This window comes from Giraffa tippelskirchi, chromosome 13, assembly GCF_054371585.1.
Source record: "Giraffa tippelskirchi isolate mGirTip1 chromosome 13, T2T-mGirTip1v1.2.pri, whole genome shotgun sequence".
NCBI lineage: Eukaryota > Metazoa > Chordata > Mammalia > Artiodactyla > Giraffidae > Giraffa > Giraffa tippelskirchi.
The window spans coordinates 109,164,582-109,190,051 of NC_137287.1; the positions used below are offsets into that span (position 1 = coordinate 109,164,582).

Genomic DNA, 25,470 nt, shown 5'->3' on the forward strand with positions numbered 1-25,470 from the left:
AACTTTTTAAAGTTTAAATGTACCCTTAAACTCTGCTGGCTGTGCCAACAGATTTCAGAGCAAGTGGAAAATGAAAGTTTACAGAAATGATTTGGAAAGGACCAATCATCCTTGATTTGCTTCATGAATATGGCATTTTTGATTATAATATTTGCATTGTAATCATATAAACACGTTTTCTGTGGCTAGAATTTTTTATTTGTACAGTAGACTTAGATATCGTTTCATAGCACATATACAGCATTGGGAAAAGCAGTCTGTTGTGGAGAATCTATAGGCTAGAGAGGGGCAGTACGTGCTCTGGTTAAGAGCATGGTCCATGGAGCCAACAGATATGAACTCAAAACCCAGCTCTATCATGTTATAGTTCTGAAATCTCAGAGAAGCAGCACACCTCTCTATGCCTCAGTTTTTTCATCTGTGAAACAGGGATAATGTGACTTAATTTTCACAGAGTTGTTGTGATACTTTGATGAGCAGTAGGTAATAAATGCTTAGTAAGTGGCAGGTCTTAATAGATTTTCTGAAGGATACTGAGTTCCAGGTGTTCCATTACCAGAAGAGGATATGCCACTGCTGTAGAGAGTGCAATGTTCTCAAACAATTTTATGTCTGATTTAAGGGCAGTGGTGGGAAATTGCAGGGGTCTGTTTCTAGCATGTAATAGGTACTTGGAAACTGTTGACTGAAAAATCTGGGCCTTGGAGTAAACCCTTTCCTTTGTCTCCCTTTTCTACTTGGAACATACCCTTCTTCCATCTTTTTCCATCCTGGAACATGGAATGAGGAGGGTTCCCTCATGCCGTGAGTGCCCTAGATCTGATTATTTTATCCTCTTGCATGGCGGCCATTTGCCCCAGCTTTCCTCTAGGCTTCTGAAGGCTGTTTTGGGAAAGTGCTCAGACAGCTGCTTCCCAGGGTCTGCCTTTCCTACCTGATCTCACCAAGAGGCTATTGAGGACATTCTCAAAACATTTAGGTTTTTTTTTTTTTTCCCTGAGTCATCTCGAGGCAACTGCTTTATCGTGCTATGTAGGGTAAATATGTATTTTACTTATTTTTATTAGTTTCCAGTAGTATAATCTGACATGGAATTCTCTTTTGTCTTTTCAGGTGCCATTTGGATAGTCCTTTAGCGGCACGATGTACTCTGAGTGGAGGTCGCTGCATTTGGTGATTCAGAATGATCAGGGCCACACCAGTGTGCTGCACAGCTATCCAGAGAGCGTTGGGCGAGAAGTGGCAAATGCGGTGGTTCATCCTCTTGGGCAGGCCTTAGGTACCCCTTCTGTGGCTGGGAGTGAGAGTTTGTTAAAAACTGACAAAGAAGTAAGTGTTTTTTTGTATCATTCTACTATGTGAAAATATGTTTGTTACTGCATAATTTATTTAACATTTTATGGGCTTCCCTGGTGGCTTAGACAGTGAAGAATGTGCCTGCAATGCAGGAGACCCGGATTCAATCCCAGGGTCAGGAAGATCCCCTGGAGGAGGGCATGGCAACCCACTCCAGTATTCTTGCCTGGAGAATTCCATGGACAGAGGAGTCTGGCGGGGTACAGCCCACAGGGTTGCAAAGAGTCGGACAAAACCGAGCAACTAACACACACATTTTAAAATGGATTTCTGCTCAATGGAGTGTGACTTCTCAGTTTGACCTTATTTGGGTTGAGGGTTAGAGCTCAGAGTTTGTGGGAGTTCAAGGAATAGATTGTACCATTGTGCTGTTGGGACTTCCTGCTAGCTGGACCCAGTTCTCTTTCTCCACTTGAGCTGTGTGCTGAGCAGACTTGCATGTCAGGACGTAGGCTCAGTCTTCAGATTTCTATTCAGAGGTTGTGTTTGGAAGGTCTTCGTTTTTGCCTCTAAAAGGCCTCTGACCAAAGGCCTGTCTTGTGTGGTTTTCAGGCTGCCCGTGTGCCTTGAGCCTGGGGCTGTCCCGCTGTCTCCACCCTGACTTAGAAGTTTGAGAATACTGCAGAGCAGTTCAGTCTGTATGTCTGTGAGCCCAAGTGGTTGGAATGGGGGTTATGTTTGCTGTCCCTAAAGATGAGGAGTTTCTGGAGTGTTTTTGGCCTGGAGCTGGTCCTCTGTTCTTGGGTTCAGGGAACTGGGCTTTAAAGTTAAGTTGCCTTAAGTTGGACTTAACTTGCCCATCCCTTTTCACTTTCTTTCTGATTTCTCCTGAAGGAGAGATTAGACTTAATCCAGATATAAGACCACTCTAGATAGACTGAAGATTATAGCTCAGGAGGCAGTTTATTTACCCTCTGTAGGCCATGGATTACCAAAGGGGAAGCCCTTCATACTGAAGAGCGTTTTCTTCTTGGAGTGCCCTGGCAGAGACCTACCCTGAGAACTAGCACTTGCCCTGGTGCGCTCTCTTCTTGGTATATCTGTAATTCCTTGCTGCCTTCTCCTGGGAAGAGATGGCATGTGATTAGGTAGTGGTGGTCAGTGCAGCTCTTTCTACCCTTGAAAGATTATGAGAGAATAATAGTTCTTAAATCCAGTGTCCTCTCAAATTATGTAAGTGAACTATTGTATGAAGATATCACCAAAGGTATATCTTCTTCTTGGTCTTTCCTCTGATAATTAGGAACTTGGCAGCCTCTTTTAAAATTCATTCTCTTGTTCAGCTTAATCCCACTCCGCACCCCTCCCCACCTCATTTATGATAGCCTCACAGTGTTGTTATAGTTGCTTCTAACATTAATTGCTGTGACATGTTATTTTCTGTTATACTGTTGTTACATATTTTCTATCTGTGACCTTTGTAGTTTTGTTCTGAGCTTAAAAATTTCAGTACATGTATTTATCTTGTTACATTCAGCTTTAGTTTTAAACTGCTGAAATCTTTGTGAATCCTGAATTTCTGTTTTACAAGTTAGTTATTTTTTTAGTTTTGTGATGTCTACACATGGTCAGCAGGTAATCTGATTTTCTCTAAGTTAAAATCTTGGCAGAGCCTTTGGCATGCCATTGGACATCTTCTTCCAAAATGATCTTGTTACACTAATCCACTGCTAGTCTCCCATGTTGTTTTGACCAGTTACAAATCCAGCCATTCTGCCTTCTTCTGGACTATATGATGTCTCCATCTTGTCCACAAGGACCAAATTTGTTAAAGCCCAGATCCCCCTTTGCCAGAGAAGGCTGTTAATGGCATGGTGAGAATAGCTTTAGATTTCTAGGCCAGGGATCTAGTTTTCAGCTCCAGCATTTTGAAGCAGATGCTTTGGGCCAAATAGCTTAATTTGCTAAACTTCAATTTTCTTATGTCTAAAATGAGCATAGTTTACCTGCTCACATGGGATATTCCGATGGTTAGATAATATTTATGAAAGTGCCTCGGAAACTTGACTTTAAATCAATACCAGGTTTATACCAGCTGCCTTCGTAGTAACCCCCTTAATAGAGGAATGAAGCTTGTCTGGCATGACTTGTTCTTTTTGAGCAGGCTAGTTCCCACTGACCCTTCTTCCCTTTTATAAGTACTCACTGATCATCTGCTTAGTAATTTGTACCAGAGTTTTGTCTGGAATTCACTTCAACTTTCCAGTCTACATTATCTGGAATATAGTTTTATCTTCTTTTGCAAGTTGGACCATTTTCCCCTTCTCATTGTGCCTTATTCATTCATGATTGCTGGCAGTGGTTCAGCAGTCTCTTAGACAATTTCTCTCAGCCCCTATGATTCAGACAGGTCAGGAGGCTGGAAGTCATTTAGGGTAGCTAAGTGCCTTTTTAAGATGTTACCCAGCTTCAGTCTCTTCTGACCTGTATTTGATCTTGCCCTTCCATTTAAAATATTATTTTCTTTGCCGAATGAAAATAGTCACACAGTAAGAGTTGGACAATTCATCTTCCTTCCTGTTGTTTGTTAAAGTTGCATAATCTGGAAATGGAATATGATTAAATTTATGTAAATGATTTCCTAAATGACACATACCCACATGCAAATTAAGTGGAGGAAAATATCTAAAATTTTCTATTTCTGTGCATCTAATCTCTGTGGAAAACCAAGATGACCTGTACTTTTTATTTTACAGAGCAAACAATAATAATGTCTTAGGGGTGAAAGCCAATGTAGGCTTGATAATTAAAAATAAGCACATAATTTATTTTCTTAAATCTTTTACTGAGAAAGTATTGTCTGAGTATGTATTATACGTGGAAGGTGCATTTTCTAAAATTAATCTGATCTATGTTGAGATGAATATACTTCAGTTGAGAGGTTTTTGGCAATAAGAAGTTAACATTTTAAATCAGTCTACTGATAAACAGGGAGGGATGTGTAATAAATCTATACCTATATTTTCTTTTGTTTAGGTAAAATGGACCATGGAAGTAATTTGCTATGGACTGACCCTTCCTTTGGATGGAGAGACTGTAAAATATTGTGTTGATGTATATACCGACTGGATTATGGCTTTAGTGTTACCGAAAGATTCTATTCCATTGCCAGTTATTAAAGAGCCTAATCTATATGTTCAAAGTATACTAAAACATCTGCAAAATCTTTTTGTACCAAGGTAAGCTGTACTAGTCTATCTAGCCGTTATCTGGATCATAATAAAATATTCATCATTGTTACTTTTTTATATTATAGGAACTGATTTCATTGTTAGTCCTTTGAACAGTAATTTTCATGTTTTTTTCAGTTAAAAAATGTGTTAATATGAATGAGAGAGATGGGCTTATATAATGTTTTCTAGGACCCTTTAACAATGTGTTTTCATTTTAACAGCTTTTGGCTTTGCTTCTAAGATCTGATAGCTACTAGGTATGAAAATACTGTGACCCCTTTCCCTTACAGTCAAAACCCCCTACTTTTGCCTAACATAATTCTTGTCTAAACTTAAGCTAAAGAATGACTAAGCCCTATAACTTAAAATGAATCTTAAGAGAGAATGGAGATACAGAAGTAAGCAGATTTGAAATTATGGGCAAATTTGTAATAGACCAAAAGAATACTTTTGACAGTTTGTTACTGAGTTTTTCTCCTGCCTTCTGTGACAGAGACCTTAAATATTGTAATGTATGGTTGCCTTGAAAGTGAAAAGTGAAAGTGAAGTCGCTCAGTCGTGTCCGACTCTTTGCGATCCATGGACTGCAGCCTGCTCCAGGCTCCTCCATCCAGGGATTCTCCAGGCAAGAGTACTGGAGTGGGTTGCCATTTCCTCCTCCAGGGGATCTTCCCAACCTAGGGATTGAACCCAGTGTCTCCTGCACTGCAAGCAGACACTTTACCCTCTGAACCACCAGGGAAGCACAACGGTTGCCTTACTTATGCCTAAAACATTTTTTCCCATTCTAAAATTATATGTCTAGAATTATATGTCATTTTAAAGGATTTTGGAAATAATAGAAGAAAACATTAGTTGCCTACCCATTTGTAGGGATTTCCTTTGAGAAAAATCTGTTTTCATCTGTGTGCGTGTGTGTGTGTTTCTTTTTTGAAAATGTCTGTGGAACGGTCAAGAGGGCTGACTTCCATCCTTCTGGAAAAGTTCTGGTTAGGACTTTTGGTCTGTCAGATGATGAGGGACTATGAATCATCCAAAAACCAGCTCTGTAAATTTTAGCTTTTTAAATTTAGAAGGAAGATTACTTTGGAAAATCTGAATTAAAAAAGAGAATCTTCATTATGTGCTGTGATCTATAGGATCAAGTGTGCAAACATACCTCAACATATTGTTGGTTTGGTTCCAGGCTGCTGCAGTTAAGAGAACATTGAAATAAAGTATTTTTTGGTTTCCTAGTGCATGTAAAAGTTACGTTTATACTGTACTGCTGTCTATAAGTGTGCAATAGCATTATGTCTAAAAAAAAAAGCACATGTTTTAATTAAAAAATACTAGCATTGCTAAAAAGTGCTAGTGAACTGTAATCTTTTTGATGGTGGAGGGTCTTACCTTGATATTGATGGCTGCTGGCTGATCAGGCTGGGTGGATGTAGCAGTTTCTTAAGACAACAGTGACATTTGCCACATTGATTGACTCATCAGTTCATGAATGATTTCTCTGTAACATGCAGTGCTATTTGATAGCATTTTGCCTACAGTAGAGGTTCTTTCAAAATTAGAGTTAATCCTGTCAAAGCCTGCTACAGCGTTATCAACTAAGTTTATGCAATATTCTAAATCCTTTGTTTTCATTTCAATAATGTGCACAGTATCTACACCAGGAGTAGATTCCATATTAAGAAACCACTTTCTTTGCTCATCTATAAGAGGCAGCTCCTCATCCATGAAAGTTTTATCATGAGATTGCAGCGATTCAGCCCCATCTTCAGGTTCCTCTTCTAATTTTAGTTCTCTTGTTGTTTCTACCACATCTGCATTCACTTCCTCCCCTGAAGTCTTAAGCCCCTCAGAGTCATCCATGAGGATTGAAATCGGCTTCTTCCAGACTCTTATTAATGTTGATATTTTGACCTTTTCCCATGAATCATAAATGTACTTAATGCCATTTAGAATGGTGAATCTTTTCCACAGGGTTTTCAATTTCTACTTGAGATTGAAAATACCCATCAGAGGAATCACTGTCTATGGCAGCTATAGTCTTACCCAATGTGTTTCCTAAATAATAAGACTTGGAAGTTGAAATTACTCCTTCATCCATGGGCAGCAGAATGAATGGTCAGTTAGCAGACAACATTTATCTCATTGTACATCTCAGTGTTGATGGAAAAAAATGCACAGCCTAAAAGTTGAGAATTATATTTTATTCATCGAACTTACTGAAAACTATAGCCTGGATATAGCCTCTCAGATACTTAGAGGGAGTGTTCCAAAGAGGTAAGGAAGGAGCAAGGATATATAGGAGTTTTGCTGGGAAAAAAAAAAAAAAATTAAAAAAAAAAGGCATCTCAAGTTAATGATTTTAGTGCCTTTCTTTGTATAGGAAGATGCAAGAGTTTGAGCTTATTGAAATTATTCCTTTGATATGCATCTTAACTGTGTAGGGCCAGTATCTTGTTTTCCTCTGTCCTGAATTTCCCTAGGGTGTACTGTAGGGGGCGGCTGTAGTGACTGGTGGCTTTATGGCCACAACATTGTTTACTGAAATGGCAGGAGACATTCCTTGTCCACACCCATCAGAGCTCTTAAGTGCTTTGTAAATGAGCAGTAGTATTTTAAAAGGCATCTTTTTTCTGAGTAGTAGGTCTCAACAGTGGGCTTAAAATATTTAATAAATCATGTTGTAAACAGATTTACTGTCATCTAGGCTTTATTGTTTTATATGGCACAGGCAGAGTAGATTTAGCATAATTCTTAGGGGTCCTAGGATTTTCAGAATGGTAAATGAGCATTGGCTTCAACTTGAAGCCACTAGCTGCATTAGCCCCTATCAAGAGAGTCAGCCTGTCCTTTGCATTTTTGAAGCCAGGAGTTCTCTCTAACTATGAAAGTCCTTAGATGGCATCTTCTTCCAGTAAAAGCCTGTAGGCTGTTTTGTCTCCACTGAAAATCTGTTGTTTAGTGTGGCTACTTTCATCTTCCTTAACTACCTCGGCTAGATCTTCTGGATAACTTGCTACAGCTTTTACATTAGCACTTGCTGCTTCACCTTGCTGCTGCCCCACCCCCACCCCCCATGTCCACCTTTTTTTTTTTTTAATGGCGACAGCGTCTCTCCTTCAACCTCATGAACCAACCTCTGCTGACTTCAGAGTTTCCTTCGGCAGCTTCCTCACCATTCTCAGCCTTCGCAGAATTGAAGAGAGTTAGAGCCTTGCTGTGGGTTAGGCTTTGGCTTAAGGGAATGTTGTGGTTTGTTTGATCTTCTATCCAGCCACTAAAACTTTCTTCATATCAGTAATAAGACTTTTTCTTTTTCTTATCATTTGTGTGTTCACTGGAGTAGCACTTTTAATTTCCTTCAAACGCTTTTCCTTTGCATTCACAATTTGGCTTACTGATGCGGGAGGCCTAGCTTCTAGCCTATCTTGGCTTTTGACCTGCTTTTCTCACTAAGCTTAGTCATTTCTACCATTTTACAGTGCTGTGTTAGATTTTGTTACACAACAAAGTGATTCAGTTTTGTGCACGTGCTTGCATACACACACGTTTTCTTTTTCAGATTCTTTTCCATTATAGGTTGTTACAGGATATTGAATATGGTTCCCTGTGCTATTACAGTAGGTACTTGTTATTTCTACAGTAGGTACTTGTTATTTCTAGTTTTTGATTTAAAGTGAGAGACGTGATTCTTCCTTTCACTTGAACACTTAGAGGCATTGTAGGGTTATTAAATGGCCTAATTTCAATATTACTGTGTCTCAGGGAATAGGGAGGCCTGAGAAGAAAGAGAAGGCAGGAAAATGGCTGGTTGGTGGAGCAGTCAGAACACATTTATCAATGAAGTTTGACATCTTATATGGGCATGGTTTGTGGTGCCGCAAAACAGTTACAGTAGTAACATCAAAGATCACTGATCATCAAATCACTGTAAAGATATAATAATAATGAAAATATTTTGAGAATTACCAAAATGTGGCATAGAGACACGAAGTGAGCAATGCAGTGGGGAAAATGGCACATATAGACTTGCTCAGTCAGTGTAGGGTTGCTACAAGTCTTTAGTTTGTAAAAAACCCACAATATTGGTGAAGTGCAATAAAATGAAGTGCAGTACATTGAGGTATGCCTGTTAACCCCTTAATCTTATCACCCCTGTCACCAGCCACCCAATTCTACTTCTGGGGGTGTAGTCACTCAGTCATGTCCAACTCTTTGCGACCTTGTGAACTGCAGCATACCAGGCTTCCTTGTCCTTCACCATCTCCTGGAACTTGCTCAAACTCATGTCCATTGAGTTGATGATGTCATCCAACCATCTCATCCTCTGCTGCCCCCTTCTCCTCCTACCCTCAGTCTTTTCCAGGATCAGCATCTTCTCCAATGGGTCGGCTCTTCACATCAGATGGCCAGAGTATTGGAGCTTCAGCCTCAGCCCTTCCAATGAATATTCAGGATTGATTTCCTTTAGGATTGACTGGTTTGATCTCCTTCCTGTCCAAGGGGATTGCAAGAGTCTTCTCCAACACCACAGTTCAGATGCATCAATTCTTCGGTGCTCAGCTTTCTTTATGGTCCACCCCTCACATATGTACATGACTACTGGATAAACCGTAGCTTTGACTGTTTGGACCTTTGTCGGCAAAGTGATGTCTCTGCTTTTTAATACACTGTCTAGGTTACATTTGGGTGAATTAAATGCTGGTTGTTTGTATTTATTGATTTCAAATAGAAGTTATAACAGGAAATGGAAAGTAAGTGGTAGGAAGGCATATTGTTTGCAGCTAAGCAAGTTCTTCTAAAATGATTATACTTTTAATGCTTTCTTATCATCCCATTTAGGAAACTAATTTACTAGGCTTTTTCTTAGTGAATGGGAGGGTTTCATGGGTAGTATTGTCTTCTCTTTGTACTCTTACCAACTCTCAGTGCTCAGTTAATTTTATTGATGAGAAAAATCAATTGCATTTATATTAATTAGGCTTTTGCTTTTCTCTCTTGAGAAGCATGACTACCATATAAATTGTTCATTTTACTATTTGGTAATTAGCTTGTTTTCCCAAAAGTGTGTGTAATTCTGAGAGGGTGCTGAACTGAGTATTAGAGTTCTCCTGGCTAATTGTATCTTAGGGAGCTGAATATTTTCAGTGCTAAATATTGGGAGTTATGATCTTATCTCCTGTTATTGGGAATTTTTTGTTTTTGTTTTTTGAGTCAAATAGTCACAAAATCATCAAGTTGACTTAATTAGTTGTTTTTATGAAAACTAACCCTCAAAATAGAGGAAACAGCCTGTACCACTTTGCTAAAGATTAGGTCAGAATGGATATAGCCTTTCTCCTTTGCCTATCAGTTTGATTTGGGGGAGTGCATAGCTGAGTGAAGAGTGACCCATCATTTAAAATTGATTAGGGTCTTCATTGCTCGAATATACTGTACTTCAGGAAGTGTGGCATTCTTCTAAAGCAGTGGTTGGCAAACTTTTTTTGTAAAGAGGCATATAGTAAACATTTCAGCCTTTGTGGGCCATATCGTTGTGTCTGTCACAACTATTCAACTCTGCTGATATAGAGAAGCAGCCATAGACAATATATAAATCAATGAGCATGGTTGTGTTCCAATAAAGTTTTTTTTACAAAAACAGATGGCAGGCCAGATTTGACCCATAGGCCATACATAGTTCACCAGCTCATGTTCTAGAATAGTTTTTCTGAAGTTCACAAGTTGCTTTTGAAAATATTAGGGGGAAAAGAGCATCTTTGGTGTTTCGATGTTTCTATTTCTTTTTCAGTAAAGATTGCCTTGTTTCTCTTAGCTGTAGAAACGTGGACACTGCTCTTGAATTTAGGCTGTCTGAGTGATGCCACAGTACCTAAGGAGCAGATGTTTACTTTTCTGCACTGGGCAGGTAGTACTAGGAATGGTAGGTAAGCCTGGGTTACCATTTGGGAAGTTTCTAGTGTTATTGCTAGCTTGTAAGAGTGTTGCCCCTAGGACCACTAGTGGTATTTTTATTTCTTGTTTGGGGTTTCCTCTTATATGGCTACATGAGGTTTCAGTTCAGTTCAGTTGTGTCCGACTCTTTGCGACCCCATCAACCGCAGCACGCCAGGCCTCTCTGTCCATCACCAGCTCCCAGAGTCCACCAAAACCCATGTCCATCGAGTCGATGATGCCATCCAGCCATTTCATCCTCTGTCGTCCCCTTCTTCTGCCCTCAATCCTTCCCAGCATCAGGGTCTTTTCCAAGGAGTCAGCTCTTCGCATCAGGTGGCCAAAGTATTGGAGTTTCAGCTTCAACATCAGTCCTTCCAATGAACACCCAGGACTGATCTCATTTAGGATGGATTGATTGAATCTCCTTGCTGTCCAAGGGACTCTCAAGAGTCTTGTCCAACACCACAGTTCAAAAGCATCAATTCTTCGGCACTCAGCTTTCTTTATAGTCCAACTCTCACATCCGTACATGACTACTGGAAAAACCATAGCCTTGACTAGATGGACCTTTGTTGGCAAAGTAATCTCTCTGCTTTTTAATACGCTGTCTAGATTGGTCATAACTTTCCTTCCAAGGAGTAAGCGTCTTTTAATTTCATGGCTGCAGTCACCATCAGCAGTGATTTTGGAGCCCAGAAAAATAAAGTCTGACACTGTTTCCACTGTTTCCCCATCTATCTGCCATGAAGTGAAAGGACCAGATGCCATGATCTTAGTTTTCTGAATGTTGAGCTTTAAGCCAACTTTTTCACTCTCCTCTTGCACTTCTTCAAGAGGCTCTTTAGTTCTTCTTCACTTTCTGCCATAAGGGTGGTGTCATCTGCATATCTGAGGTTATTGATATTTCTCCCGGCAATCTTGATTCCAGCTTGTGCTTCCTCCAGCCTAGCGTTTCTCATGATGTACTCTGCATATAAGTTAAATAAGCAGGGTGACAATAAACAGCCTTGACGTACTCCTTTTCCTATTTGGAACCAGTCTGTTGTTCCATGTCCAGTTCTAACTGTTGCTTCCTGACCTGCATACAGGTTTCTTAAGAGACAGATAAGGTGGTCTGGTATTCCCATCTCTCAGAATTTTCCACAGTATTGTGATGCACACAGTCAAAGGCTTTGGCATAGTCAATAAAGCAGAAATAGATGTTTTTCTGGAACTCTCTTGCTTTTTCGATGATCCAGTGGATGTTGGCAATTTGATCTCTGGTTCCTGTGCCTTTTCTAAAACCAGCTTGAACATCTGGAAGTTCACGGTTCACGTATTGCTGAAGCCTGGCTTAGAGAATTTTGAGCATTACTTTGCTAGCGTGTGAGATGAGTGCAATTGTGCGGTAGTTTGAGCATTCTTTGGCATTGCCTTTCTTTGGGAACATGAGGTTTGGGGTATTATATATTTCTTACTCTTGCTTAATAGCAGACCAACAGACACAGGCTTGAGCCTCTCGGCTTCCCGTGGTCCGGATTCACCTCAAACTGAACACGGGACATCTCCCTGTTCTTGGGGACTCTTGTCTTTTCCTAGGTGAATGTCTCATCATTTCACTTTAGGTCTGGCTTCTTTAGGGGGAACTTAGGGTTGTCATTTTCTTGTAGCTCTAGTGTAAGTGTTTGGTTTTATGGATCGTGGCCCAGAATCTGAGAATCTTTGTCCTGAGGTTGTGATGGAAGTTCTAAGAGCACTCACTTCATTGTCTGGATTTCTCGAGGAGGCTCTGAGATTCCCTCCTCTGATAGAGACGTGTTTTATGAATTCTTTGTGACACGAGTCATGTAGAAACTTGGCCTCAAGATTTATTTCAAAAATATTAGTTACTTGCCTTGGTTTTCACATGGGAACTCTGGAAGCCAATTCACTATTTGCCAGTGCAGTAGGTTTACTGTGATTCTTGAAAATCTTAAGGTGATCCATGTTGGACAGTGGGGATAAGGGCTGGGGCTTGTACTTTTATCTTCCTCTTCAACCCTAGCCCTGATACACTGATGTAATGATACTGTTGGAGAAAAATGGTGTTGTGAACTAAAGAGAGCTATAAAACTTTGTTGGGAGTATATCTTGGGTACCTTTGGGTTAAGTTGCCTTTTGTTAGTAGAGCCACAGTTAGCAGGTGCTCATTTCTGGGGAAGTTGTCTCTATATCCCATCAGTTTTGGGGACCTATTAGGATATTTCTTTTTTTTTTTTAATAAATTTATTTATTTTAGTTGGGGGCTAATTACTTTACAATATTGTAATAGTTTTTGCCATACATTGACATGAATCAGCCATGGGTTGACATGTGTTCCCCTTCCTGGACCCCCCACCCACCTCCCTCCCCATCCCAGGATATTTCATTTTTTAGGCTCTTCTCTAGCAGACATTAACTTCAAAGGGATTGTGAGCATTATGAAATTCATGCTGAATTCTTGTGAACATATGTTCAAAATTTTTTTAAAGAATACAAAGGCCATTCTGCTGTGTGAGCAGCAGAAGTGGCTGTGGGTATTTACTCATTCATTCAGCAGAAACCTATGGAGTATCTGTTGTATGTGCCAGGCACATTTCAGACTTAGAAAACCCAGAGGTGAAACCCACTTTCTAGTATCCTTCCTCTCCCCGGGAGCTTTTCAAGCTCTTTAGGAGTGGTAGGTTTAGATCCCAGAGTGCCAAACTGCATGGGGAGGAAGTAGCTTTGAACTGAAGAGGGTACGCCTAATTCTGTCTGCTGGTGCTGTTAGGGATTTGCCTGTCTTAACTGTTGCATTCTGTCCTTAAGCTTGTCAGTGATGTCTGTCTGTCTTCTTTAGACAGGAACAGGGCTCCAGTCAGATCCGACTATGCTTACAGGTCCTGAAAGCCATTCAGAAACTGGCCCGGGAGTCATCCATTATGGCCCGAGAAACCTGGGAAGTCTTACTATTGTTTCTTCTGCAGATTAATGACATACTTCTAGCGCCACCAACTGTTCAAGGTTTGTTAATTATTTTTTCTGATTTATTGCTGAGCTCCAAACACAGTTCACTTTTAGACTCAATGAGTAGGAGACTCAGTGGGGATTTAAAATTTAGCACTACAGTTGACAAACCAATATGAGGAGAGACTCTGAATTAATACATGTTTGATAATGACAGTAACAGTAGCTTGTTCAGTGTATTAGGACAGAGCCTAATATAAGAAACAACTAATGTACCTGATTACAAAGTAGTTATCCAGGCAGACTGAAAACTTGATGGCTGCAGAAGATATTTTGTTTAGCAAATGAAACCTAGAAAATCTTCAAGTATTCTATTTGGAAGTAAGACAAGTATGTCATTCATTACCTAGCCATCAAAAAGCCTTCGGTTTTATGAGTTTAGAATGTATTTTAAGATGTCTTGCTTTGTATAATATAGCACAGTATACAAAGACAGTAAGTTGATAATTCTAGTTCCAAATTCCCCTGTTGCTTATTCATCTGTATTCTTTTTACTAACACACGTGAATGTGCTTGTGCTCTCACCTAAATGCAGTGTCCAGGAAGAATTTTAGTGTTGAAAGGGACTCTGTAATAGAAATACCTTGTCTGGGATTGGTGATGAGCTAGCCAGACAGGTAGTGTGCCTCTTGCTTAAACAATCCCCATGCCAGAGATTCAGCACCATAAGTCAAGCCATCCATCCCCTTCTGGAGCTTATTATTGTTGAAACTTCATTTTTGCTCATTTGAAATCCTTAGAACTTTTCGTTCTGTATGGAAATCCAAAGTTTGCCTTCTGTGGCTAGGCAGAGTATAGACCGCTGCTGTTCTCCTTAGTTCCCAGGCTTGGAACCGAGCAGCAGCTCTGTTTTCATGGTTGAGGCTTTGTCCTGCCAGAACCAGTCCTTTGGCTCCCTTCTTTGTCTCCTTCTCCCTTGAAGGGTGGCTTTCAAACACATGAAGCATTTTATAGCAAAGTTTGAAGGTAGGAAGTCTCACGTATTTGTTCAGATTCCTTTTCTTATTGGCTGTGTGAACTTGGGCAAGTTACTTAAATTTCCAGAACTTGTTTTCTCATCTTCAAAATGGAAATAATTGATAATTGGTAATAGATATTATTGATATAAAAACCTACCCTGCAGAATTAATGTGAGGTCACGTGTTTGAGCTGTGTGGCACAGAAACTGACTAATAGCACTCCTTCATTGTAGGCACTCATCCTTTCCCTTCTTCCTTGTGTGCTCCTGTCTCACTGCTGGAAGGTTAAGATCTTCCATAAGAACCCAGCAGGGCCACTTGAAAATGTCCCACGTGATAATGGGTTGATGTGTTTATGATTTCCTTCATAAGAGCTCCTAAGAGTAGTTTTTTGTTCTTACTCTTAAGTGGTTATTTGAAAGTCAAAACTTAACATTGCAGTTATTTTAATTTTTTGACCAGTTCTCCCAAATCAGTGAGTTAAAGATTTTGCTTTACAAATAAGTATGCCAAAGATGTTTTCTTTTCGTTGGTAAGGTGGCATTGCTGAGAATCTAGCAGAGAAGTTGATTGGTGTTCTCTTTGAGGTTTGGTTACTAGCATGTACGCGGTGCTTCCCAACACCTCCTTACTGGAAAACAGCCAAGGAGATGGTGGCGAACTGGAGGCACCACCCGGCAGTGGTGGAGCAGTGGAGCAAGGTCATCTGTGCGCTCACCTCGAGGTAAGTGACCGTCAGCAACCTGCCGCCTTTCATCTGTCTGGCTGCAGGCAGCCTTCCCCTCATTCTGCGTCTTTTTGGGATTTATGGAGTACATGGTAAAAGCCTCTATTCTGTGTCTCTTATTATTATACTTTAGTTAATAGAATCAATCAGTTTTTAAAAATAGATATAGCAATTGGCCTAGTGTCTGTCTAATCTAAAACCTTTTAGATTGAGAAAGTATGTTGGAGAGGCAGATGAATTCTGAGCCCTACTATTCCCACCCCCCAAATCCCACTCTAATTCTAATTATTAAAATGTTTAGAAAGAAAGTGAAAGTGAAGTCGCTCAGTCGTGTCTGACTCTTTGCGACCCCATGTGCTGTAGCCTACCAACTTCCTCTGTCCATGGGATTTTCCAGGCAAGAATACTGGAGTGGGTTGCCATTTCCTTCTCCAGGGGATCTTCCCGACCCCGGTATCGAACCCGGGTCTCCCGCATTGTAGGCAGACGCTTTACGGTCTGAGCCACCGGGGAAGTCCAAAATGTTTAAGATCATTATTAAAAAAAAATAAACCAAAGAAAGTTATAACAGAAAGAGTTAAGTTCACGAGAAATCTTATTATACATAATTTTACAGAAATAGGACCATACTATAATGTTCTCATCTGTAACCAAAGTAGGCAGTTTTTTATAATAATGATTTTGTTTTGGGGTTTTTTTTTTTTTAGCCATTTATATATAATATCATCACTATTCTGTGAGTAAACCATCAGGCTTCATTTTTTTCAGACTTTTTTTTTCCATTTCTTTTAATATATAACTCTTTAAAAGCTGAGCATTCTTTTTTAAACATGATCACAATACCATTATCACACATGAACAAAATGTTAACAGTTTTCTAATATTGTTTAGCTATTGAGTGTTCAGATGTCCCTGAATGTCTCAACTTTTTATAATAGTCAATTCCATTGAATCAGAACACAGACAAGGTTTGGACATTGTATTTAGTTGACATATTTCTTAAACCTATTTTAAACTGTAGGTTCCTGCTCTCTCATTTTTATTTCCTTGCAGGATTTTTTGTTGAACTGGGCTGTTTTGTCTTATTGAATGCTTCACATTCTGGATTTTTCTGATTATGTCTTAGTTGTGTTAATTAATATGTTCCTCTGTCCCTTATATTTCCTGTCAGCTGGTGGTTAATCTGACAGGAGACTGGAGACTTAATCTGATTTAGACTTAATTGGAGGGTTAGTGGTGGAGGTGGGAACAGATAATTTATAGGTGGTATTACGTATCAGAAGGTACATTGGTCTTTTTATGAGCTAATTATATATCTTTATCATCATTTAAACTAAGATGAGTTTTTGTTTGTTTATTCTGGTATGTCTATATGAATGTCACTATTATGAATCTATTTTTAAATAATACATCCTTTTATCTTGATTATAAAAGTGCAATTCATGCTTAGATTATGGAAAATTTGGAAGACATAAGGGGGAATATCCACTTACAAATAACCAATCTTTGAATATATTTTTTCTATCTTTTTAAAAAAATCAATTTGAGATTATTCTATATAGTGTCACTTGCTTTTTTTAACTTGATGTCTGATTCTTGTCCCAGTAATTACATGTACCTTTTTTCTTCTTACATAGATCTCAAGATCCTATTTTAAATGGCCTTATAGTTTTTCATTATATAAATGGAATTATAATTCATTTAATAGTTTCTCTGCTGTTTTGATATTTAAATTGTTCTCTGTGTTTTCCTTTTAAAAACTATTGTTGGGAATTCCCTGGTAGTCCAGTGGTTAGGACTCCACACCCTCACTGTTAAGGGTCTGGGTTCAGTCCCTGGTCAGGGAAATAAGATCCCATGAGTCGCTCAGTGGTGCAGAAAAAAACAAAAAAAGCTAAAATAAAGGAGGGTATAAAAGTAAAAAAGAAAAAATATTGTTGATTTGCGAGTACTTTACACTTAGTCTTTGTATGTATTCTGGTTATTTTATTAAGATATATTTAGATTAGCTATAGTAGATCATAATCTATTCTAAGTATAGTAGATTAATAAAAGGGCTTTGAATAGTTTTAATACATTTGGAATAATAGTATTTAGTTAAGTAATTGAATTATCAAATTCAATTTATGGGACACATACCATAAATTCTAAACTCCATGTAAAGTTATGTTGCAGTTGTTATGAATAAATTATAATAAATTAGTTGTGTTGAAGGTATTTGTAGTGTGATGAATCTTTTAAAAAAGAATTTATTGTTTATATTATATGACTGTATAATCAACATAAGCATAATTGTGCATGATTATATGATTTATTTATTTGTTATATGCAGTTATAAATTAAAATTTTAAATAATTTGTAATTTTATAAAATTATATATAATTTGTAATTTATGTTATAGTATACATGATAAAATTATATTCTGTGTAAGTGTTATATACAGTGTTGTATATTACATACTATGTTATATATAATAAGATGTATTAAAATTTATAATATGAGAAGCAATATTTAATTTATGAAATCACTTATTTTATAATTATAATGAAAACATATAAGTAAATAACAAATTTATAATATAAATCATATAACATAAATATATGAACTAAACTATAAATGATATTAATTATTGAAATGAAGAAATAAATATTTTAAAATAATTTTTACAAAACTGAAAGTCCTCTTCCAGTTTATTTTATAAAAGGGTTTTCATTTATTTTATTCACCTCAGTGGGGTATAATACAAGTTTCATCTATTTTCTCCTATCGTATTTCTCCTACTATATTTTAATGCTTGAAGGTATGTATCTTCAGTTCTGTTAAAAATGAACTTAGTGGTGTGATTTTTTTGTTTGTTTGATTTTCTAGATTGCTACGCTTTACATATGGTCCTTCATTTCCTGCATTTAAAGTTCCCGATGAAGATGCCAGTCTGATCCCTCCTGAAATGGATAATGAGTGTGTTGCACAGACATGGTTTCGCTTTTTACATATGTTAAGGTACCCTTGTTGTTGTATTTCATGTGTCCTTACCCAGTAAATGTCTTAGGCAGGAACTCCTTGTTGGAGTTCACAGTGTGGCTGCTAAGCCCACGGGTCAGATGGAGCCAAATTGGACAAAACACTCATCTGCGTCACATGCCCCTTTCATCCTGGCAGGGTCAGGCTCTCCTCAGCTGCTCTTGGGCCACACTCTCTAGGAGTTTGTTCCCTGCAGTAGGTGCAGTATTTGTTCTCTTGCCTATTGCTGCTGCCTGGGTGACAGTCTCTCTTCCAGGACTTTGTCACATTCTATGGGGGCTGAAGACTACCTTGTTCCTCTCTGTGACCAGCACTAATTGGTCAGTCTTATTCTCAAGGCCTCTCCTCTGGTAGCCTTGTATAAAATTCCACTAAGGGAACACCATAAAATTTCACAGAGGGACAAATTGCTAAAAGTAATACTACTTTGTGCTCTTTCTTTCTTTATGATATTGTTTTCAATTCGATTTCATTGCTTCCTACCTTTCTCTCTTCTAGCCCCATCCTTGTGCTCTGTGGAACTTTAATTCTGTTGTGTACTGTCTTGATTCATAAACTTTTTCCTTGCATATCTTTTCTTTCTGGTTTGATGAGCCTCATTTTTCTGTTTGTATATTAGTGATTCTGAATTACTGTGTATGACCTGTTTATAAATTAGGGATCTTAACTATTTTCTGTCATTTTATTTTTCAGTTTGTAGTTTGTTTTTCATCTTCCAGTGATTTTAGTTTATTTTTTTACATCTACCTTTTTCTGAAACCATTTTCTGTTTCCTTTAAGATTAGAAAGTCTTGTGTGTACTTTGATCAGGTAGATATTCATCGATACTCACTGCTTCTGACTTTGTTTCCTTTGTGCCATTAAGTTCCTTTATATGTGTGGGTTTTGTCTTTGGGTTGCATATTATTCCATTGATCTTTTCATTCATTCTTATAGGAGAGTCACACTTAATTACTTTAACCTTCTATAGTTATTGGTATTTGGTAGAACTAACGACTTTTTCCCTTTTTCCATTTCTTAGAGTATTTTTAAGAATCCCTCTTGCCTGTTTAACGTTTTAGATGAATTTTATAAACTATTTGACATGTTACAAAGCACATGTGAAGAGAAGAACTTCACAAAACCTGTTGGGGTTTAGAGTATATGTTAATTAGGGTAAGGAACATGTCCTGCTTTAGCAGATGAACCTGAAAATCTTAGTGACTTAGTACGATATGTTTCATGAAAGCCTTGGGTAAGGAGCAGCTTTGCTTGGGTAGTTGTTCAGGGCCTCAGGCTGGCAAAGACTCCGGCATCTTCAACATGTGGCTTTATTAGGGCATTAACTTTGTAGGCAGAAGCCTCTGTATCTGGCTAGAAGATAGAAAAGAGAAAGCAAGGAAAATTATGTAGAAAGTTTTTATAGACCAGCTCCTAAATTGATGTGAATCACTGCTTTGGCTGGAACTCACATATGCCACATTAAATTACAAGAGAACATAGAAGGAAAAGAGAAATTACCAAACAGCTAAGCAGTTCTCATCTCTGCCAAAGATGAGAATTGTATTAGCTTGTATTTGTATTTAGGAGCAGCTGACATCTTAATATATTGTGGTTGCCTTTCAAGAGTAGGTATTTTTCTTTTTAAGAATCTTAAATATCTTGCAGAAGTGTTTTGTACATCTGCATAATTTTTTTTCTTTTTTGCCATTATTCCTGTGTATTTATTGCTGATGTTGTGAAAGGCTAACTTTTTTTTTTTCCTGTTGTTAAATCTTACAAGTGGCTATTGCTGCTGTAAAGAAAATGTTTTACCTATTATACTTTTATATACTATATTTGGGCTTTTAAAATGCCGTGTTTCACTGATTCTTTTTAGATTTCTAGATATAATGGGCACATGTATTTGCACATATCTGCAAATAAGAAATGTCTCCTTTCTAGTAATTTATACTTGAGTCTGTGGTAATTCATTAAAAGTGTTTTGGTTGCAGTAAGACCTGTATATGAGTTCATATTCTACTACTTTATCCTTTGTGAGCTTGAGCAAGCAATTTAGTCTCTCTGAGTCTCAGTCTCTTTTTAATCTATAAAATGGGGATAATAATAGTATCCATCTTGTTATAAGAACTGAAGAAAATGTGAAACAGTGCATCTAGTATATGGTAGGTGCTTGAAAAGTTGCCATTTTTGTTACAATTATTTTTGTATGTTGTTTTACTGGTCAGAATTTCTACAACATTGTTGTGTTAAAATGACACTGTTTTGACATCCCTCTTTTCTGATTTTCATTTGAATGCCTCTACTGCATGAAATTTTGAATGAGGTATTAATTGTTAATATTAGATGGTTACTGTTTCTTGTGTTCTTGATTTCATAAGCAATTAAAGAATTTTAAATTTAAAAATATAAATAAAATGGGAAATAGTGCTGAATTATTTTCAAGTCATATTTTGGGATCCATTTAAGCAATTAAATATCTTTTCTTCTTTTATCTATTGATAGTGTGTTAATTTTTTTCCCCAATGTTGAATCATCCTGCATCCTTTAAAGATAAGTTCTGCTTGATTATGGAATGTTGTTCTTATAATATTTTCCCAAATTGTCCCTCTTTCTGTTTTTTGACTAATTTATATTTTGGCAACTTTAAAAAACTTAGGAAACTTCCTATCTTTTTCTGTACTCTGTTGTATGAAAGTTATATATTCCTTAAGAGTTTGAAATGTGCCACCAGTAAAACTCTAGTAGTAGTAGAATCTTTTTTAATGGTAGTTCTTTTTTTTAGTAGTAGTTCTTAGATAATCTTTTCCTGCTTCTTCATTATTTATTTCTTTACTTTCGGTTATGCTGGGTCTTTGTTGCTGCACTGGCTTTTCTCTAGTTGCAGTGAGCGGGGGCTACTCTTGTTGCACTGCATGGGCCTCTCATTGGGATGACTTCTCTTGTGGAGCACAGGCTGTAGGGTGTGTGGGCTTCAGTAGTTTTCAGTGCGTGGGCTCAGTTGTTGTAACTCCTGGGCTTTAGAGCACAGGCTCTATAGTTGTGTGTGGGCTTAGCTGTTCCATGGTATGTAGGATCTTGCTAGACCAGGGATTGAACCTGTGTTTCCTGCGTTGGCAGGCAGATTCTTTACCACTCAGCCACCAGGGAAGCCCCTATTCCTTCACTATTAATTGATCTCTTCATACTCTGTCCTTCTTGAGCTGAAAGAGTGTTTTAGCCCCCCTTTTTTTTTGGATATACAGAATAGGAATTTGAACAAATGCTGGTGAAAAAGAGGGATTGTGTGATGATAGAGAGGTCTCACTGGGCATCGGGAAGCAGTGAACATTCAGTACTCGTGACTGGAGGGATCTGGGCAGCCTTGGGATAGGCTGCTCTATCATGTGTCTCTCTTGGCTGCTTTGCTCTTCTTGTGCGTATGCGTATGCACTGCTCTGTTTCTCTGGCCCTGAGGCACGTAGGACCTTAGTTCCCCAACCAGGGATTAAACCTGCATCCCCTGCCCTGGAAGGCAGATTCTGAACCACTGCACTTCCAGGGACGTCCTTAGAGGCTTCTTTTTTCTCTACCCCACAGAGTGAACTACAGTTCTGTGGATACAATATACTAATACTCGAAGCTCTTTTCCATACAGGCATACACATTCCTCTGTCCTCACTTTCATTTACTTGAAATTAAGAGTCTAACTGGATGGAAAAAGGTTTCAAAGGCCCCAGTCCTCTATAAACCACTGATTTATATTTCTCAGCCTAATTCTTTTGATCTTGTAGCTAGTGGAAGTTCTTTCCAAGTGGCTGGCTATGTGTTAACTAACATTATTACTTTGAGTTGGAAAGGCTGTGTAACGGACACTTAAGCAGACTATTTTGAGTGAAAATATAAATCTGTTTTTCATTGGAAATACTCAAGCCCAAATATGTTGTTTTAAGTATATCAAAATGTATGACTTGAGTACGTGCACAAGAACGTAAGCACTAATCCCGATTTTCACACAGTTTTTTAAAAATTGGAAATATTAATACTAAAGTAAAATTTTCTTCTTGGGGTTCTTGTATGTTTATTTATAATTTTATCATTCTGTTGCTTAATTCCAAACATATAAAAATATATCCATATATACTTTTAAAAAATTAAAGATTTCTAGTCTTATTTTGGTTCTCATTCTCTGAATAGGCAAATGAAGTTCATGTAAGCACACTGCAGGTCTTCTGTAGAGTTGATGTTTGCTTCCCTAGCCTATTAAACACAGATTCATCTCCTCTCTGAGTCAAATAGGTACACACAGCCCTGTTTTTAAAATTAGATTGCATGCATTTTATTGCTAAAGAAATTTCTAAATGTATAATTAATTCTTGCTCTCTCTTTTGATAGTAATCCCGTGGATTTGAGTAACCCAGCCATTATAAGCTCTACTCCCAAATTTCAGGAACAGTTCTTAAATGTGAGCGGAATGCCACAAGAATTGAATCAGTATCCCTGCCTTAAACATCTGCCTCAAATATTTTTTCGTGCCATGCGTGGAATCAGCTGTCTGGTGGATGCATTCTTAGGTGAATTTTGTGTATGTTGCTGGATGTTTGAAGATAACTCTAGAGTCTGGTTTTAGAGACTATTAGGGGACAGCCCAAAGAAAAAGATGAAGAGATTTGATTGCCAAGTAGTAAACTAGGAAAAATTATTTGCAACTAATGTAATAGCCTGAGGTTTTTTGTTATTATTATATAAATGCTGAATAGATCAGGCAATGCAAAGAGAAGAGAATACGACCCAGTAGATAAGTGGACAAAGGCTATGACCCAGTAGATAAGTGGACAAAGGCTATGAATAAATGATTTGCAGAAGAGAGAAGTGTCATTTCACTAATAATCCTAGAAAATACAGATTAAAATGCATTAGGTATCATTCTTATATGAATCATTAGGAAGCAAATTATACTTTTTGTGAAACGTTGTTTTAAACTGTTTTTCACATGAAAAGTCAGAATTTTTTTAACCTGTTAAAGAACAGTGATATTTAATGTACTCAGATGCTCAGTTGTGTCCGACTCTTTGCGACCCCATGGACTGTAACCTGCCAAGCTCTTCTGTCCATGGAATTCTCCTGGCAAGAATAGTGGAGTGGGCATTTCCTCTTCCAGGGGACCTTACTGACCCAGGGATCGAACCTGCACCTCTTACGTCTCCTGCATTGGCACGCGGATTCTAGTGCCGCCTGGGAAGCCCTTGATACGTAATACCTGTCATTTAAAAACCATTTGTTATGTGTACTTAATATATTACAGAGGTATTACAGAGGTAGTACATTAGTTCAGTTAAGTTTGGCTGCCACTTGGTCAAAAATACCAGTGGTTTAAACAGGGTAGCTTATTTTCATATGTGTTAAGCCCCAGGCTAAGCTGTATGGGGCTGCTATGGCAGTTCCACCATTGTCAGAAACCCAGGGCACTTCCATCTTCCGGCTCTTCATCCTTTGTGCATACTCTCATGGGCCATGATGGTTGAAAGAGTTCCAGCCGTCCTCTTAGTAACTGGGAAGGAAGAAGCATCTACCTTTGATTGGTCCTTAAAAGGACACTTAAAAGATTTTTGAAGAAGACCCACCCAGTAATCACCCACTTCTCTATGGTCAGAACATGGCCACATCTGGCCATAAGGGAGCCTTCAGAATGTAGTTGTTTATTCTAGGTAGCCACGTCCAGCTAAGTTTTGTGTCCTGTAACTCAGGAAGAAAGAATGGATGGCAATTGGGAGGCAGCTTGTAGTCTCTGCTATCCTAGTTGGTCCTGAGCCTTCACCGGTGTTGCTTGATGAAGATTTCCTGACCACGTATTTTGAACTATGACGAATAATTCCTTTTGTCTTTCTTTAAAGGCATTTCTAGACCCCGATCAGACAGTGCTCCTCCAACACCCGTGAATAGATTGAGTATGCCTCAGAGCACTGCTGTCAATACCACCCCACCACATAACCGGAGGCACCGGGCTGTTACTGTGAATAAGGCCACTATGAAGACAAGCACAGTAAGAGTTTTCATCACCATTATTAACCGTATAAAATTGACTGTTTAATCAGCCATCCTTTTAAAAAGTCCTGCTGTTTTTGCAAACTTCTTGTGACTGTGGCTATATTCTTTTGTTCTTCTAACAGGTTAGTACTGCTCACGCCTCGAAAGTTCAGCATCAGACATCTTCCACCTCTCCTCTGTCAAGTCCAAATCAGACTAGTTCAGAACCCCGGCCACTGCCTGCCCCCCGGAGACCAAAGGTTAACAGCATCTTGAATCTCTTTGGATCATGGTTATTTGATGCAGCATTTGTTCACTGTAAACTTCATAATGGGATAAACAGAGACAGCAGCATGACTGGTAAATATTGCTCAAGAAATACGTTATCATTTTTTTCTTTCCTTTTTTTTCTTTTTAATCTTTCCTACCTGCAAGATTAATATGTATCTTAAAAAGCTCTCTGTCTCTGACCACACAGTGTCTTGTGCTTAACCCCTTCCAGCTGAAGTAGTTTTGAACGTTTTCCTACGTGTCCTTTTCATGTTTATTCTACGAGGTTTGGCTTTTGTCTGGTTTTATTAGACACACTTCAGGCTAGCCACTTTTTGTTCAATCAGATTCGTTTCAGTAGGTGACCTGGAAGTTCCCTTCATGTCAGCCAGGATAATACTATTGATATAAAGAATTAAATACGATTGACCGGAACTTGATTCGCAAGAAGTGTTTTCTTAGATTTTGACAGCCATTCACTTATTACTACATATAAACCAAATTTCTGCTTCACAGAAAACTATCCTTTTAGGTTTTAGTCTAGAAAAGTTTATTTCAAGGGCACATTTTAAAAAATATCATTTGCTCTGTAAGTAAATAAGACTAATAAAGAATTAATAACTCAACCTTGATATCTTCATTTAGATTTTATTACAGAAATGAAACTTTTATCTAAATCTGATCTATGTCATCTTACCATTATAGTTGTAAGTAGTGGCATTAGGGTGCAGGATGGGAGGGTGGGGTCCTATAGAATATACTGAATATGACAATGAATAGAGCTGAATAATAATAATGGTTAACATTTGTTGAGCTGTGGTTACTTTGTACCATGCACTGTGCTTTATGCATTAATTCTGCTCTATGTAATAATATAATTAATATTGGTTGATTGGTAAGAGAAGCACTTTTCCCCTGGGGTTGGAAATAACTTGAGATAAAAGGATGCCTAATTGCATTAGATTATGCATCTTCCTGGTGGCTCAGACAGTAAAGAATATGCCTGCAATGCAGGAGACCCAGGTTCTATCTCTGAGTT

General features: G+C 38.2%; 1 protein-coding gene across 35 annotated transcripts in view; it reads left to right on the forward strand.

Annotated features, from left to right (window-relative positions):
- The window catches only part of RALGAPB (Ral GTPase activating protein non-catalytic subunit beta), a 121,605-nt gene that overhangs the window by 45,855 nt on the left and 50,280 nt on the right, over nt 1-25,470 (forward strand). For all 35 annotated transcript variants that reach the window (XM_081557158.1, XM_081557150.1, XM_081557160.1 and 32 more), the window contains 8 exons: nt 1,114-1,329; nt 4,333-4,535; nt 13,303-13,466; nt 14,966-15,152; nt 18,024-18,155; nt 22,530-22,708; nt 24,029-24,177; nt 24,305-24,521. In XM_081557158.1, the coding sequence (XP_081413284.1) occupies nt 1,144-1,329; nt 4,333-4,535; nt 13,303-13,466; nt 14,966-15,152; nt 18,024-18,155; nt 22,530-22,708; nt 24,029-24,177; nt 24,305-24,521 (1,417 nt within the window). In that variant the 5' untranslated portion in view covers nt 1,114-1,143. The remainder of the gene's footprint in view (nt 1-1,113; nt 1,330-4,332; nt 4,536-13,302; nt 13,467-14,965; nt 15,153-18,023; nt 18,156-22,529; nt 22,709-24,028; nt 24,178-24,304; nt 24,522-25,470) is intronic.